Raw genomic sequence first — 19,793 nt, forward strand, 5'->3', positions numbered from 1 at the left:
GTGTAACACACAGAGAAAGTGCTTTACTTCAGTCTTACTTGTTGTAATATGAATGCTATAAACGAGTGTAGCGCATAGAAGGAAAGTGCATTACTTTCAGTCTTACTTGTTGTAATATGAATGCTATAAATGAGTGTAACACATAGAGAGAAAGTGTTTTACTTCAGTCTTACTTGTTGTAATATGAATGCTATAAACGAGTGTAGTACATAGAGAAAGTGCTTTACTTCAGTGTTACTTGTTGTAATATGAATGCTATAAATGAGTGTAACACATAGAGAGAAAGTGTTTTACTTCAGTGTTACTTGTTGTAATAGGAATGCTATAAACGAGTGTAGTACATAGAGAAAGTGCTTTACTTCAGTGTTACTTGTTGTAATATGAATGCTATAAACGAGTGTAGTACAGAGAAAGTGTTTTACTTAAGTCTTACTTGTTGTAATATGAATGCTATAAACGAGTGTAGTACATAGAGAAAGTGCTTTACTTCAGTGTTACTTGTTGTAATATGAATGCCATAAATAAGTGTAACACAGAGAGAAAGTGCTTTACTTTCAGTCTTACTTGTTGTAATGTGAATGCTATAAACGAGTGTAACACATAGAGAAAAAGTGCTTTACTTTCAGTCTTACTTGTAAAATACATATAATCTAATCTAATCTTATCTAATCTAATCTAATCTGATCTAATCTAATCTAACCTAATCTAATCTAAAAATACCTCCTGTATCCAATATGACTCAAAGTTTGTTCACTTGCTATTTGAATTTTGTATGACAGGAATTCTATCTCACAATGCTTGGTGTTTCAATAGAACAAAAGGTCAAGCCAGATAGACGTAATCTGTGGGCTATTCTTAGACTGACTTAGTCTAACATACCTGCAATGGCTTTGGTTTGCCTGAAAACTACTTCCTCAGTTTTCCCTGCCTCTCTTTCTTCCAGCTTCTCTCCAACACATGCAATGACTTTAACACCAGCACTCAAGGCATGGGCTACTTTCTCAGCAATTAGCTATTGAAAGAAAAATGAAAAGGCTTCTGTAAGTAAATGCATGCTAACTGCAAATACATTTTCTACAATGATACCAGATGCATAATATTTGTATTTTGTTTGTATAAAATACTATGACGGAACTCCATAACAAGTGAGTGTGTGTGTGGCATACTGGAGATATTACGGTATTTGTTTGTATAAAATACTATGACAATGTGTGTGTGTGTGTGTGTGTGTGTGTGTGTGTGTGTGTGTGTGTGTGTGTGTGTGTGTGTGTGTGTGTGTGTGTGTGTGTGTGTGTGTGTGTGTGTGTGTGTGTGTGTGTGTGTGTGTCATACTGGAGATATTATTTGACGGAACTCCATAATAAGTGAGTGTGTGTGTGTGGCATACTGGAAATATTATTTGCACAAGTACTTGAGGTGTTCTCTGTGGCTATATTTTCACTGGCTTTGCTCATGAAAGTGAATCAGAAAATATCGCAAGCAGAAAAGACGTGCAAATACCTCAAGTTGCTACTCTGGCACCCACGTCATTTGGTTCTGTCGTTATTACATATGTTTATCCAAAAGAACAAAATTGTGTTAAAATCAAATACTTACTGTATACTCACACAATCAAATACTTACTGTATACTTACACAATCAAATACTTACTGTAGACTCACACAATCAAATACTTACTGTATACTCACACAATCAAATACTTACTGTATACTCACACAATCAAATACTTACTGTAGACTTACACAATCAAATACTTACTGTAGACTTACACAATCAAATACTTACTGTAGACTCACACAATCAAATACTTACTGTATACTCACACAATCAAATACTTACTGTAGACTCACACAATCAAATACTTACTGTATACTCACACAATCAAATACTTACTCTAGACTCACACAACCAAATACTTACTGTAGACTCACACAATCAAATATTTACTGTATACTCACACAATCAAATACTTACTGTAGACTCACACAATCAAATACTTACTGTAGACTCACACAATCAAATACTTACTGTATACTCACACAATCAAATACTTACTGTAGACTCACACAATCAAATATTTACTGTAGACTCACACAATCAAATACTTACTGTAGACTCACACAATCAAATACTTACTGTAGACTCACACAATCAAATACTTACTGTAGACTCACACAATCAAATACTTACTGGAGACTCACACAATCAAACACTTACTGTAGACTCACACAATCAAACACTTACTGTAGACTCACACAATCAAATACTTACTGTAGACCCACACAATCAAACACTTACTGTAGACTCACACAATCAAATACTTACTGTATACTCACACAATCAAATACTTACTGTATACTTACACAATCAAATATTTACTGTATACTCACACAATCAAATACTTACTGTAGACTCACACAATCAAATACTTACTGTATACTCACACAATCAAATATTTACTGTAGACTCACACAATCAAACACTTACTGTAGACTCACACAATCAAATACTTACTGTAGACTCACACAATCAAATACTTACTGTATACTCACACAATCAAATATTTACTGTAGACTCACACAATCAAATACTTACTGTAGACTCACACAATCAAACACTTACTGGAGACTCACACAATCAAATATTTACTGTAGACTCACACAATCAAATACTTACTCTAGACTCACACAATCAAATATTTACTGTATACTCACACAATCAAATACTTACTGTAGACTCACACAATCAAATACTTACTGTAGACTCACACAATCAAATACTTACTGTATACTCACACAATCAAATATTTACTGTATACTCACACAATCAAATATTTACTGGAGACTCACACAATCAAATATTTACTGTATACTCACACAATCAAATATTTACTGTATACTCACACAATCAAATACTTACTGTATACTCACACAATCAAATATTTACTGTATACTCACACAATCAAATACTTACTGTAGACTCACACAATCAAATACTTACTGGAGACTCACACAATCAAATATTTACTGGAGACACACAATCAAATATTTACTGTAGACTCACACAATCAAATACTTACTGTATACTCACACAATCAAATACTGTAGACTCACACAATCAAATATTTACTGTATACTCACACAATCAAATACTTACTGTAGACTCACACAATCAAATATTTACTGTATACTCACACAACCAAATACTTACTGTATACTCACACAATCAAATATTTACTGTAGACTCACACAACCAAATACTTACTGTAGACTCACACAATCAAATACTTACTGTAGACTCACACAATCAAATACTTACTGTAGACTCACAATCAAATATTTACTGTAGATTCACACAATCAAATACTTACTGGAGACTCACACAATCAAATACTTACTGTAGACTCACAATCAAATACTTACTGTAGACTCACACAATCAAATACTGTATACTCACACAATCAAATATTTACTGTAGACTCACACAATCAAATACTTACTGTATACTCACACAATCAAATACTGTATACTCACACAATCAAATACTTACTGTAGACTCACACAATCAAATACTTACTGTAGACTCACACAATCAAATACTTACTGTAGACTCACACAACCAAATACTTACTGTAGACTCACACAATCAAATACTTACTGTAGACTTACACAATCAAATACTTACTGTAGACTCACACAATCAAATACTTACTGTAGACTCACACAATCAAATACTTACTGTAGACTCACACAATCAAATACTTACTGGAGACTCACACAATCAAATATTTACTGTAGACTCACACAACCAAATACTTACTGTAGACTCACACAATCAAATACTTACTGTAGACTCACACAATCAAATACTTACTGTAGACTCACACAATCAAATACTTACTGGAGACTCACACAATCAAATACTTACTGTATACTCAGACAATAAAATATTTACTGTAGACTCACACAATCAAATACTTACTGTAGACTCACACAATCAAATACTTACTGGAGACTCACACAATCAAATACTTACTGTATACTCACACAATCAAATACTTACTGTATACTCACACAATCAAATACTTACTGTATACTCACACAATCAAATACTTACTGTAGACTTACACAATCAAATACTTACTGTAGACTTACACAGTCAAATACTTACTGTATACTCACACAATCAAATATTTACTGGAGACTCACACAATCAAATACTTACTCTAGACTCACACAATCAAACACTTACTGTATACTCACACAATCAAATACTTACTGTAGACTCACACAATCAAATACTTACTGGAGACTCACACAATCAAATACTTACTGTATACTCACACAATCAAATACTTACTGGAGACTCACACAATCAAATACTTACTGTATACTCACACAATCAAATACTTACTGTATACTCACACAATCAAATACTTACTGGAGACTCACACAATCAAATATTTACTGTAGACTCACACAATCAAATACTTACTGGAGACTCACACAATCAAATACTTACTGTATACTCACACAATCAAATACTTACTGTATACTCACACAATCAAATACTTACTGTATACTCACACAATCAAATACTTACTGTAGACTCACACAATCAAATACTTACTGGAGACTCACACAATCAAATACTTACTGTATACTCACACAATCAAATACTTACTGGAGACTCACACAATCAAATACTTACTGTATACTCACACAATCAAATACTTACTGTAGACTCACACAATCAAATACTTACTGGAGACTCACACAATCAAATACTTACTGTATACTCACACAATCAAATACTTACTGTAGACTCACACAATCAAATACTTACTGTATACTCACACAATCAAATACTTACTGTAGACTCACACAATCAAATACTTACTGTATACTCACACAATCAAATACTTACTGGAGACTCACACAATCAAACACTTACTGTAGACTCACACAATCAAATACTTACTGTAGACTCACACAATCAAACACTTACTGTAGACCCACACAATCAAATACTTACTGTAGACTCACACAATCAAATACTTACTGTAGACTCACACAATAAAACACTTACTGTAGACTCACACAATCAAATACTTACTATAGACTCACACAATCAAATACTTACTGGAGACTCACACAATCAAATACTTACTGTAGACTCACACAATCAAATACTTACTGGAGACTCACACAATCAAACACTTACTGTAGACTCACACAATAAAACACTTACTGGAGACTCACACAATCAAATACTTACTGGAGACTCACACAATCAAACACTTACTGTAGACTCACACAATCAAACACTTACTGGAGACTCACACAATCAAACACTTACTGGAGACTCACACAATCAAATACTTACTGGAGACTCACACAATCAAACACTTACTGTAGACTCACACAATCAAACACTTACTGTAGACTCACACAATCAAACACTTACTGTAGACTCACACAATCAAACACTTACTGTAGACTCACACAATCAAACACTTACTGTAGACTCACACAATCAAACACTTACTGGAGACTCACACAATCAAATATTTACTGGAGACTCACACAATCAAATACTTACTGGAGACTCACACAATCAAATATTTACTGGAGACTCACACAATTTTGCGTAAAAGGAAAGATCATACATACATTTGCTCATTTGCATACATCAATCAATCAATCAATCAATCAATCAATCAATCAATCAATCAATCAATCAATCAATCAATCAATCAATCAATCAATCAATCAATCAATCAATCAAAAGAATTTGTATGGCACCAAAATCCAATACACTGTAATGTTCTATGGGACTTAACAGGAACAATAGTAGATCAATCTGAACAGTTAGAAAAAGCTCTTGCAAACTGATGTGTCTTGATATCCTTCTTAAATTTATCGACAGTTGATGAAGAACGACTGAACATGAATAATACAATGTAATATTTTCAGTATTACACTGTAGTGCAAATACCAAGAGTTTATGCATCAATGCAAGTAATCACTGGTACATGTGTAATAATGTACATTATTGATGTACAGTACATTATTGCAACATTATTGCATACCTGCATGCAAATGATATGCAAATAAGGATGCAGTCATTCATTCGTTACACAAAATACCACATGATTGTGTAGTGTCATATTTTAGAGGGGATATTTGTTGTTTCGGATAAACATATATAATAATAACAGAACCCCATGATGCTTGAGTGCAAGTGTGATGTACTCAGGGATATTTGCATGAGTGCTTGCAGTGTTTTACATGTATGCTGCATTTTCACTCGCTACACACGTGAAAGTACTGCTGCAGAGGACACAGCATGCATTTGTGCAAATACCACCCCAAATACGCCACACTGGAACTCACACATTGTGACATTCTGTCATAATACTCCAAATACACCACACTGGAACTCACACATTGTGACATTCTGTCATAATACTCCAAATACGCCACACTGGAACTCACACATTGTGACATTCTGTCATAATACTCCAAATCCGCCACACTGGAACTCACACATTGTGACATTCTGTCATAATACTCCAAATACGGCATAAATGGCATTCTGTCATAATACTACATATAAGTAAAGATTCCAACTTACCTGGTCACCTTCACCAAAGACATTTCTTCTTTCTGAATGACCTAGGATAACCCATCCAATACCCATATCTTTCAGCATTGCAGGACTATAGTAGACAAATAATACAAATGAAATAATATACATGGTAAACAGCAGTTTAAGAAAAGTTGAAGGTGATAATCATATCTGCAGATTCCTTGTTCAGATTTTTCAATAAAAATAGACAAAACTGACAGGACAGTTGTTCACTCTTGCAATTACTTACATGTATGGGAAGTAAACTGAGATACACGCTGCACACTGCTTGACAGCATTGTTTTGCTAATGGTCCAAGGTTCAACACTTTATACCTGTGAATGCCCCTTTAACAAATCTGTATTATCTAATATCTCCTGTGAATGCCCTTTAACAAATCTGTATTATCTAATATCTCCTGTGAATGCCCCTTTAACAAATCTGTATTATCTAATATCTCCTGTGAATGCCCCCTTAACAAATCTGTATTATCTAATTTCTCCTGTGAATGCCCCCTTAACAAATCTGTATTATCTAATATCTCCTGTGAATGCCCTTTAACAAATCTGTATTATCTAATATCTCCTGTGAATGCCCCCTTAACAAATCTGTATTATCTAATATCTCCTGTGAATGCCCCTTTAACAAATCTGTATTATCTAATATCTCCTGTGAATGCCCCCTTAACAAATCTGTATTATCTAATATCTCCTGTGAATGCCCCTTTAACAAATCTGTATTATCTAATATCTCCTGTGAATGCCCCTTTAACAAATCTGTATTATCTAATTTCTCCAGTGAATGCCCCTTTAACAAATCTGTATTACCTAATTTCTCCTGTGAATGCCCTTTAACAAATCTGTATTTACCTAATTTCTCCTGTGAATGCCCCCTTAACAAATCTGTATTATCTAATTTCTCCAGTGAATGCCCCTTTAACAAATCTGTATTATCTAATTTCTCCAGTGAATGCTCCTTTAACAAATCTGTATTATCTAATATCTCCTGTGAATGCCCCCTTAACAAATCTGTATTATCTAATTTCTCCAGTGAATGCCCCTTTAACAAATCTGTATTATCTAATATCTCCTGTGAATGCCCCTTTAACAAATCTGTATTATCTAATTTCTCCTGTGAATGCCCTTTAACAAATCTGTATTTACCTAATTTCTCCTGTGAATGCCCCCTTAACAAATCTGTATTATCTAATTTCTCCAGTGAATGCCCCTTTAACAAATCTGTATTATCTAATTTCTCCAGTGAATGCCCCTTTAACAAATCTGTATTATCTAATTTCTCCAGTGAATGCCCCTTTAACAAATCTGTATTATCAAATATCTCCTGTGAATGCCCCTTTAACAAATCTGTATTATCTAATATCTCCAGTGAATGCCCCTTTAACAAATCTGTATTATCTAATATCTCCTGTGAATGCACCTTTAACAAATCTGTATTTACCTAATTTCTCCTGTGAATGCCCCTTAACAAATCTGTATTATCTAATATCTCCTGTGAATGCCCCCTTAACAAATCTGTATTATCTAATTTCTCCAGTGAATGCCCCTTTAACAATTCTGTATTATCTAATTTCTCCAGTGAATGCCCCTTTAACAAATCTGTATTATCTAATATCTCCTGTGAATGCCCCTTTAACAAATCTGTATTTACCTAATTTCTCCTGTGAATGCCCTTTAACAAATCTGTATTATCTAATTTCTCCTGTGAATGCCCCTTTAACAAATCTGTATTTACCTAATATCTCCTGTGAATGTAGTCTTGCTGCTAGACGTTCGGGCTTTCTTTCGATGCTATAACTATAAGCGAACGAAGTTCGCATGTGAGGGCCTGCCCGAACAGTCTAGCGAATGTCATTTTCAGACCGGACATTCCATTGAGATTACGATAAGCGGTGGGTTGGGCCATATATGCATATATATATACTTTAATATATTCAATCTCTGCATGCAGGTGTTGACAAACACATTTATGTCTTACTATGTCTTATCAGTTTATGGTAATTGTGTTTGATGAGTGTGTAGACGTTGTCATTCACACATTTTAGTTAACGCATTGGTGGTTATTTTTACAAGCCCCTCCTTAAGATGAATATGCATGAAAATTTAGCTATTGTCCTCTGTTTGTGCTTGTCGCTAATACGGTTCTCTGATTGGCAGTTATTTATATCCTGATGACATTCGCTAGACCTCGGATGTTCCATCCTCGATAGCGTTGTTCGGCTGTGTGTCGTATTTTATCGGAAGAACATCCGAGGGCTAGCTGATAGACCACTGTGAATGCTCCTTTAACAAATCTGTATTATCTAATATCTCCTGTGAATGCCCCCTTAACAAATCTGTATTATCTAATTTCTCCAGTGAATGCCCCTTTAACAAATCTGTATTATCTAATATCTCCTGTGAATGCCCCTTTAACAAATCTGTATTTACCTAATATCTCCTGTGAATGCTCCTTTAACAAATCTGTATTATCTAATATCTCCTGTGAATGCCCCTTAACAAATCTGTATTATCTAATATCTCCTGTGAATGCCCCTTTAACAATTCTGTATTATCTAATTTCTCCAGTGAATACCCCTTAACAAATCTGTATTATCTAATTTCTCCAGTGAATGCCCCCTTAACAAATCTGTATTATCTAATATCTCCTGTGAATGCCCCTTAACAAATCTGTATTATCTAATATCTCCTGTGAATGACCCCTAACAAATCAGTATTATCTAATTTCTCCTGTGAATGCCCCCTTAACAAATCTGTATTTACCTAATATCTCCTGTGAATGCCCCTTTAACAAATCAGTATTATCTAATTTCTCCTGTGAATGCCCCCTTAACAAATCCGTATTTAACTAATATCTCCTGTGAATGCCCTTTTAACAAATCTGTATTATCTAATATCTCCTGTGAATGCCCTTTTAACAAATCTGCATTTACCTAATATCTCCTGTGAATGCCCCCTTAACAAATCTGTATTTACCTAATATCTCCTGTGAATGCCCCTTTAACAAATCAGTATTATCTAATTTCTCCTGTGAATGCCCCCTTAACAAATCCGTATTTAACTAATATCTCCTGTGAATGCCCTTTTAACAAATCAGTATTATCTAATTTCTCCTGTGAATGCCCTTTTAACAAATCTGTATTTACCTAATTTCTCCTGTGAATGCACCTTTTGGTACTTTATAACAATTTTGAGCTGCAACACAGACACCTTTTGTGATCTTCTGTTGAACGTAGTCCAGGTAAATTGTTGGTGGTGACACAACTACATCTGTAGATAAAAACAAACATATCATTGGAAGAAATAAAAAATAAACAAACAAATTATGACAACGGTACTCACGCGATTGTGCATGACCTTTGTTGAAGCTTGGTCAATGGTCATATGAAGGTTGAGGTCAAAGCATTATTAACCATTCAGCGTGCCGATTTTTAAAAAAAACTTTGGAGTGCCGATCTCTGTCAAAGGCTTTGCACTGCTAACCTTCGTCGAAGCATTGGAGTGCCAAGGTTTTTCGAAGTTTTTGATTGCCAATCTTTGTTGAAGCATTGGAGTACTGATTTTTGTTGAAGCTTTGGACTCCTAATCTTTGCCGAAGCTATGGACTGCCAAGGTGAGTTGAAGATCTTGCAGAGCAAGGTTTGTTGAATCTTCAAGGTACCAACCTTTGACTAGTCTTACACACCACTGGCAACCTTTGCCAAAGGTTCAATAACTTTTATCTCGTGTAACTTTGTCAAAACCTTATTTCCTTTATTCCGCCTGTTCAATATTGATTTTAAAGACAGCCCATACATACTTTTTAGTGACTAAAGTACAGTATCATCATACCATGGTACCAGAATAACTAATAATGTACAGGCTGTCTTTAAATCAAAGTGTGAGAAAGCAGGAAATAAGGCATTGGCAAAGTGTCTACAAGATAAAAGTCACTGAACTTTAAAATTAAACTAAATACTCCTTTTATGCTGCATGTCCTTGAACATGCTGTTTTCTGTTTTTGTACTTTATTTATATCACCAACATGGTTGGTGTGGATGTTGTAATTGACTTACATTTTGCTGTTTATTGTTACAAATACAAATATACTTTTACACAATGGCTATCCAGACTTTTACTAATTTTCACATTTTTTTTACTCTTAGATGAATCTCACAAGTGAACAACAAACAGAAAGATGAACTAACCCAAAGTCCGGTCTTTGGCCAAATATGCAATTCTCTTGCTATGTTATGTGTTTCATCTCTATATTCCTACACTAAAAGATGTCTCATTTTATCAAATTAAGTCTATATTTGTACCTCAAAGTCTACCACCATACATAGTTTAATTAAATAAATTCTTTGCATGTATTAAACATGTATTAAACCTTTTACAAATTAATTAGTTACAAACGTGGACTTTGTATTATATTATTGTTTAGTCTTTTTTTAAATAGAAAAACATAATTGATTTATTAATTTAAAATAGCAAATAAATACAACTTTTTTATGGCCACTTTGAATTTTCTTGTTTGTTCACACCATGAATTTCCATGTGTTGAGTTCAAGGACACATATAATTTGGGGTATTTGTGAAAGAGACCAAACAATATGATTTGCCTTTTTATTTCTTACATATAATCAGGTCCTTCAATTATTACCCAGTTGTTGCACAAATAAAACTAATAAAATATAGTGTCTATCCCATTCATGCAAAGTCTGGTAACTGGTGGAAAAATGAGTTCATATGTTATAATGTATAGAAGCTGTTGGTGTAAAAATATTTTTATATTTTGAGAAAATTAAATTCTTGCTTTGCCTTGGTGGCTGCTAAATTAAGAATACATTTGGTTGTGTAATATATGGTCTGACATCTCCACAAATACAGAACAAGCTATAGAATGGTTATAAAAAAAAAGGTGTTGTTAAAAAAAATAATGTAGAATTATTTACCAGTGTGTAACAATTTGCCATAATTTTGTGTGTATCTATGTTACTGAGTTTATTTCAAGAGTAATTTGATAATGTTTTGGTCGTGTTTTTTATCACTCCATTTTGATATGTTTATGCTTTCTTTTCTTTTGGTTAGTTAATTTCTTTCATTGAATTCATTGGGTAACTGAATGTATTTTATTTTTCTCTAATACATGTAGTGTATCTACCCATTTATATTTACATGTAATAATCACATACAGGTCACTTCATACCCACACTGGCTTCAATTCTTTAGTGGTTTTCTTCAAACCATATCTGCCAGATATATCATTTATGATGAATACATCTCACTGGTTTCACGTACAGATCATCACATCAGATGTACAGGCCATCTGTTACAACGCATGTGTCGTCTGCTTCTATTTGGCCGACTAACGTGCCGTTTCGCAATGCATAAACCTTTCAAGACAAAGTTATTGTGTCATTTGTTTCAATTGGCATTGACAGCAGTCACAATATTTTCCATTTCAAGGGAATGTTGAAAAATTATCCATAATTCCATATCAGGTCATCATCTTTAGTTGGGAGCTCAGAGGTTGATGTCGTGTTGCCAACGCGTCGCGTCTGTTTTGATATGCACGTGCTGGCTGTGTGCCAAAAAGGGGTAAAAAAGATTTGTGTTCGTCATACTGATTGGTCAGCTTTCTGAGACATCTGAGAGGTCATACCAGTAATCGATATTTCAAATGCGCAGATATATAAAGTTATGTTACAAAGTTGTCGACGTGGTTGCTAATTCCATCAAATTTTACGTTTAAAACGCATACAGACAAATATTCTTTCCAGAAGCTTGTATTGAGGTTATACGTTCAGATCTTCACTGAAGGTTCTGAGAGGCATTTCGTTTTAAACCTTTGAAAATAAGCTTTGTAACAAGTTTTACTCACAAACCTCTGTCTAATCTTCAGTATAAATTTTCACCGAAGGTTCTTCTGAGGCAACTTCGTATAACCTTTGAAAGTAAGCTTCATAACTAGTTGTGAATACAAACCTCAGTCAAAGCTTCATTACAAATCTTTACCGAAAGTTCTTACGCGGCAACTTAGTTTGACCTTGGAAAATAAGCTTCGAACATGGTTTTATCCACAAACCTCTTTCGAAGCTTCATTACAAATCTTTAGAGACAACCTAGTTTAACCTTTGAAAGTAAGCTTCACATAAGCTTTACCCACAAACCTTCGTCTAAACTTAAAACTTAAACTAAACTTAAACTATTGAAGCTTTATCGAAAAAAGATTTGAACAAGCTTGCCAGTGAACCTTCAAATGACCTTTGAGTGTGGATGTGTCACAAAGGTTTGGCAAAGGGGTTGCACTATCGTGTGTGATAGGCATCACAAAGGTTTGGCAAAGGGGTTGCACTATCGTGTGTGATAGGCGTCACAAAGGTTTGGCAAAGGGGTTGCACTATCGTGTGTGATAGGCGTCACAAAGGTTTGGCAAAGGGGTTGCACTATCGTGTGTGATAGGCGTCACAAAGGTTTGGCAAAGGGGTTGCACTATCGTGTGTGATAGGCGTCACAAAGGTTTGGCAAAGGGGTTGCACTATCGTGTGTGATAGGCGTCACAAAGGTTTGGCAAAGGGGTTGCACTATCGTGTGTGATAGGCGTCACAAAGGTTTGGCAAAGGGGTTGCACTATCGTGTGTGATAGGCGTCACAAAGGTTTGGCAAAGGGGTTGCACTATCGTGTGTGATAGGCGTCACAAAGGTTTGGCAAAGGGGTTGCACTATCGTGTGTGATAGGGTACTCACTTATCTTCAGCTGACATTACTGCCTGGATTTAAAAAAAACATTCACCCATTTCAAATTTTTTATATTTTTTGGTATACCAGAACAATATTAAACCCTTATTTCTGGTTGCTCAAGTCATTGAGGGCACTATAGTGTGTCTATGACATTGTGAATTATTTGTTTGCTATATAGTCTATGCACTCAATCCGTGAAATAAATCTACTGGGCAGTGAAAACACTACACATATTGCTAGGTACAGTAAAATGTCAAAGTATGCATGCCCCATCAAGACATATTACCTTACCAAATATATTACAGTAATGGAGGTTTTCTTCAATAAGAAAAGTAAATACATTGCATGTAAGTTAGATAACACTACACTATACAGTAACTTAGTGAGTGCAATGTTTTTTTCTGTTTGGCAAATAATTTTCGGGACCAGAACAGATAATACAAACCATTATTTGACAGATGGTATCTAACAATAATTTTTGACAGTAGGAAAGAGATATCTATGGCGGGCGAAAAAGAGAAATCACACTTCCCAACTTCGTTGCCGTTCGAGTGCAAGTGACTCTAACTATCACAAATTAATGACTGTCATGATTATGGAAATGTACACCAGGCAAAATAATGTAATCCAGGGATCGACTTAACTTTAAAAGTGAAATTTATGGCCTTTCACTTCAGAGGTTAAAGGCCCTCACATGCCATGTGCTTTAGCTGTTATGCCCGGGAATTCGTTACAGACGAAAGAAATGCCATACATGAGTGATCGGCAATAGTTGCAGACGACAATGTGTACCAACATGTAGTCTAGACGTGCAGAGCGATGACCGTGGAATGGAGGTCATACTCGTATATTTGCTTACCAGTGTTGTCCGAGAGGTCGCCGTCTTGCAAAAACTTTAGAATTCCGTCAATACTAGCCTTATCGCCGTTCATCTTCCAGTTTCCGCCAACAAAGAATTTCCTTGGGCAAGCCATTTTGGTTTCAGATTTAAAATAGTAGACGGTTTTGATAAGCGCTATGCCAACTATTCACGTCTGCAATGTCGACGACCCCAGTGTGTGAGTGAAGAGAATTTCCAGTTTGTATTTTCGTCAAATGTTGTCGGGGGAGCATAACCTATCCAATATACCCCTAAATATCATGATGTTTATTAATTATATACAACATCAATTTGTGACAGAGTTTTCTTGTCCATAAAAGAAAATACACATGTTGACTATTTTGTACTATAAAAAGTATGATTTCAATGGTAAACAGCGCCCTCTCTGAATTGTCTTGAACTGTACAGCACACTTAATTACCTGGCTATATTATTTGTCATGGAACTAGACTATAGGCTAGGGGTGGTCATTTTTAAATGACTATGGATGGGGCCACGGTGATTTGGAGTTGATCATGGGTTTTCCCTTATTTTTGTACATGTTTATTTAGAATCTATGAAATATTGTATATTATCTGGGTATCTCTAGTACACCATGAATGTTACATGGTAAACTACATCATCATGAAAGCTCATCTGTGCAAACCTTCAGTGTAATTAGTTAATGGATTTGTCATTATTTACGACCCGGGGGGGGGGGGGGGGGTCACGGAGGAGTTTAGGAGGGGTCATTCAAAAACTAGGGAATGAGGGGGGGGGGGGGGCTACTCAAAATTTTATGTGTTAAAATAGCACCAGAAAGCATTCTTTTAGTTCTTGATATTCAAAAATCTCTGGGACGGGAGGGGGTACCCACCCCTACTTGGCACCCTCAAAGTTTGGTTCAACTAATACCACCTAATTTCAAACTTTACCTATAGTACTACTTTGGGAATAAGCTGCATTCATTGTTACCCCTTCCTCTTGAAATATGCTACATCCATAACGTTATAAGGAAATTCAAATTATATATATCATTTTTAATGATTTTATGGCATGGCTTTCAGATTGTAGCAAAACTATAATTAATGATGAGGATGACAATTGATTATAAAAATGTAAATAGCCACAAATAACTTCATACTATGTCTAATCCTAACCCTAACCCTATATAGAACTAGCCATGAATATGGAATACTCCCGGGGTGGGGGTGGCACTGGACTGTGTATAAACTGCTTGTTTGGGGTTTTTTTGTTTTTTTTGTTTTGTTTTGTTTTGTTTTGTTGTTTGTTTGTTTGTTTGTTGTTTTTTTTGGGGGGGGGGCTTCTCTGAGACCTCCAAATCCATAAAACTCGTATACCAAAATCCCCCCAAAAATACCGTTTCTCACCCCAACAAATAGATATAGGTAACTATGTGGATTGCTTTGAAGTGTCACGGATAATTAATAGTGATGTTTTCATTCATCACACAGTAAAATTGGAAATTAGCCCGTAAAAGTTGTTTGAAGGAACCAAGGTTTCCCTCCTCCCTCCCCTGGAGATTTTTGAAATTTAAGGACTAAAAAGTGTTATTTTGACATGTTGTGGTAGTAATATTCATATGAGGTAAAATTTGAATCCAAATACAAGGGAGCAGTGTAGGGGTGGCACCCCCTGGCCCAGGAGATTAGAAATTTGTGACATTCAATACTATCTAGATTCTATTTCAAGATGAGGTGGTAACATACAAGGAAGCAATGTGGGGTGGGTACGGGAGGCTGTTACCCCACTAAACCCCCCCCCCCCCCCCCCCGAATGAATATTAAGGACTAAAAGAGTACTATCTAGTATTCCTGAAGACAATAATATGTCGACTCATATACTTAAACTGCCACTGTCATTTTATGGTCGTGATTGGGTCATTTCATTTTAAAATTATCAGATTTTACTTTTCCTGATGTATTTTTTATTTTTCCACTGGACTAGTTTTATCTGACGTTGTAAGGGGTTAAAACCCTACACTCTTTGATACCTGTGCATATACCCTTTCTCATACTTTGTGAGCACACCAAAAAACACCCCTCTCCACTCCTTTTCTCGTCTATGGGAGTTGCCCCCCCGGTGAATACTATACCAAATACTAAACTCTGACATTCTTTATAGTTTAGAAATAGTACACATGGTGTATGACTGCATATATGGAAATATCGATGGGGATTCCAGATTGACCTCCTCCCCATTCATGTAGTGCCCCCCCCCCCCTCATTACCATGATCACCCCTTAGTAGTGACCCAGGAGAAGAGTACTGCCCTCGGTGTTGCCTCTAATATGTCCTAGATAGTATATTAGGTTTGTGCCAAATTTGGTGGATACTAAGACTGATGCAATGTTACACAAGAAAAGAGGGTGTATGGACCGACAGATGAACATATGAATGGGTAGACATGTAGTAGTCCACTGAAGGCTGAAATTAATAGGCCACTCAGTTGGTCAAAGTGTAAGTACATGAGCTATTAAGAAAGAATCAACGTCTTTTGCACATTTGTCTTTTGTAAATGACTTTAATGAATCATGACAAAAGTATAAAAATTAAATTTTTGTTACATTTATGGATTTCCAACAAATTTCAGAACATTCCTGAGATTACCGTTACAACATTATAATTTAAGGAAGGCACGCATACCCTTGGCAAGTACCATATTGAGCCATGACACTGCCCTCTCATAGGCAATACCCTGGGCAAGTACCATATTGAGCCATGACACTGCCCTCTCACAGGCAATACCCTCAGCAAGTACCGTATTTAGCCATGACACTGCCCTCTCACAGGCAATACCCTCAGCAAGTATCTTCCTGAGCTGTGTCACTGCCTTAGCTCACCGGCAATACCCTTGTGAGTGCCATACTGAGCCATGTCGCTGCCCTCTTACAGGCAATACCCTTGTGAGTGCCATACTGAGCCATGTCGCTGCCCTCTTACAGGCAATACCCTTGTGAGTGCCATACTTAGCCATGTCGCTGCCCTCTTACAGGCAATACCCTGGGCAAGTACCATACATTTTGCATGGTAAGGTAAACAAATTACAAATAATACTTCTACAACTTTTATGGATATTTCTTTTTTTTAAATATATCACAATTTTTTAAGATTTTAAAGTTAAATTAAATATGGACGGATCTGATTCAAGAAAACAATGTACATGCTCTATTGTATCATTGTCAGTCACAGAATTTCATATTTACAAACAAACACATAATCATTATCATCATGATAAAATGGATACTATATTTTAAAATCTGAATTAAGAATATTCGAACCCTCGCTATGCTAAATTAAACAGTGTACTAGAAATTTAGTCTGAGGCTATCCAATGAGTTCTGAAGATCCATTGCATCTCAAGATCTCTTCATGCAACATTTAGCTCACCGAGGATCTTGGATGAAATTTCAAATTCAAACAAAGCCACCCACACAGTCATTAACACCATGTTTTTGTTATTCAATCACAGAATTCTGCCCAATAATAAGTTAGTGTTTATTGGGGTGGTTAAATAATGTCCAAATATGGTATATTTGTCATATCAGGACGCTAAACAGTTGGAGGGGGGGGGGGGGGTTGCTCAATTGAATGAACAACTTTTGATGCCTAATTTCTCATTCAGCTGGACAGGGTGAAGAGATCTTGAGATTCAAACCCAACATCTAGTCTCTAGACTACAGAAATGTGTGTGGGACACAAATGATATTAAGCCGAGACTTGGTACCCTAGGTTATATAAACTATAGTCTTGGTTACCCAGCCTCTTGATGTAGAGGGCGCCACTCCCAACAGAGTCTGGGGAAAATACAATGTCATCTATTGTAAGGAGCAACATGGTTGCTGTCAAGATTTGAGACGGTCGCTGATTGGACAAAAATGATTCTGAATTTGAAAACCATCTTTGTCAGGAAATAAATCAAAATACTCTTAGCACGAGTTGCTACCATGTGATTTATTTTTACTACAGAGGTCATGTTAGGGTTCAGCTCTCCATTTTACCAGAATCTGCTTGGGGATGGAGCCCTCAACGGCAAGAGTCTGGGTAACCAAAACTATACAAAATATAGCTTTAATAACATCAATGAAGAATACTTGTTTGTTCCTACAATGTTTACGCCAGTCACATCATCTCCTCTAATAAAACACAGTAATAAGTTCTGAGACCGAGTACTCACTGACATGACAGTCTCACAGTCAGAGATTATTATTTCTAGCACACATCTTGTATATACTACAACTTTTCAATACACCTCTCATCACAGACTTAAATGGTTACAATCACACATTAAAGGGGCCTGTCATTCCTGGGAATAAAAGTACTTTCATAAACTTTGTTTTTTTTATGATTTTACATCACATAAATTTCACATATGTATTGATAAACAATGAATATTCATGACTATCTGAAGGCACTAAGCACTTTGGAGAAATGAATATTTGTTGTTCATCTAATACATATGCACATCTGCAAAGACACATAAGGCAACACTGGACCACTATTTGCACAATGAAGATCACATTTCAGTTTCATTGTGTTTTCTTGGTAATCATGTGAAGTTTATGTAATTTGAAACAATGATTTGACTCTCCACAACTCAGAGTTTAGTAACACACCATTATTTCCTGGAGTGATGTTCCCATGTAAAGGGGAATTCCACAAAATAAAGGCATTCTTGTAAACTTTGGTTTCTTGTGTGTTTTTTTCACAACAATGTGATTTATGACTCTCGAGTCCTAATAAGCTTCTAATAAACCAAACTTGTATTCTAATAAACCAATCTTGTATTGTAATAAACCAATCTTGTATTGTAATAAACCAATCTTGTATTGTAATAAACCAATCTTGTATTGTAATAAACCAATCTTGTATTCTAATAAACCAATCTTGTATTGTAATAAACCAATCTTGTATTGTAATAAACCAATCTTGTATTGTAATAAACCAATCTTGTATTCTAATAAACCAATCTTGTATTGTAATAAACCAATCTTGTATTGTAATAAACCAATCTTGTATTCTAATAAACCAATCTTGTATTCTAATAAACCAATCTTGTATTGTAATAAACCAATCTTGTATTGTAATAAACCAATCTTGTATTGTAATAAACCAATCTTGTATTCTAATAAACCAATCTTGTATTGTAATAAACCAATCTTGTATTCTAATAAACCAATCTTGTATTGTAATAAACCAATCTTGTATTGTAATAAACCAATCTTGTATTGTAATAAACCAATCTTGTATTCTAATAAACCAATCTTGTATTGTAATAAACCAATCTTGTATTCTAATAAAACAATCTTGTATTGTAATAAACCAATCTTGTATTCTAATAAAACAATCTTGTATTGTAATGTTTTGCTGTTACATATGCATGTTTGCTGACTCCCATGATGCAATACATGCCTATGGTAAGGCACTACATTGTACCTGAACAATGGATGAAGGGAAAGTTCAACTCTGTTTTCTTGGCAACTGCGCATGATTTAAGTGATGATACAGAACCTAAATTTTACAAGATTAACTAGATACTGTGGT

The 19,793-nt window shown here is 35.3% G+C and overlaps 1 protein-coding gene across 2 annotated transcripts in view; it reads right to left on the reverse strand.

The window, feature by feature from the left end:
* The window catches only part of LOC144451394 (triosephosphate isomerase-like), a 32,844-nt gene extending 18,417 nt beyond the window's left edge, over positions 1–14,427 (reverse strand). For both annotated transcript variants that reach the window (XR_013482293.1, XM_078142224.1), the window contains exons 1-4: positions 14,230–14,427; positions 9,794–9,917; positions 6,637–6,721; positions 880–1,012 (exon numbers count right to left, since the gene is read on the reverse strand). Coding sequence is in view for 1 of the 2 variants with exons in the window: in XM_078142224.1 (XP_077998350.1) it covers positions 880–1,012; positions 6,637–6,721; positions 9,794–9,917; positions 14,230–14,344 (457 nt within the window). In the remaining variant the exon portion in view is untranslated. The remainder of the gene's footprint in view (positions 1–879; positions 1,013–6,636; positions 6,722–9,793; positions 9,918–14,229) is intronic.
* Positions 14,428–19,793: the final 5,366 nt, after the last annotated feature.

Source organism: Glandiceps talaboti, chromosome 21 (assembly GCF_964340395.1).
Source record: "Glandiceps talaboti chromosome 21, keGlaTala1.1, whole genome shotgun sequence".
NCBI classification, from domain to species: domain Eukaryota; kingdom Metazoa; phylum Hemichordata; class Enteropneusta; family Spengelidae; genus Glandiceps; species Glandiceps talaboti.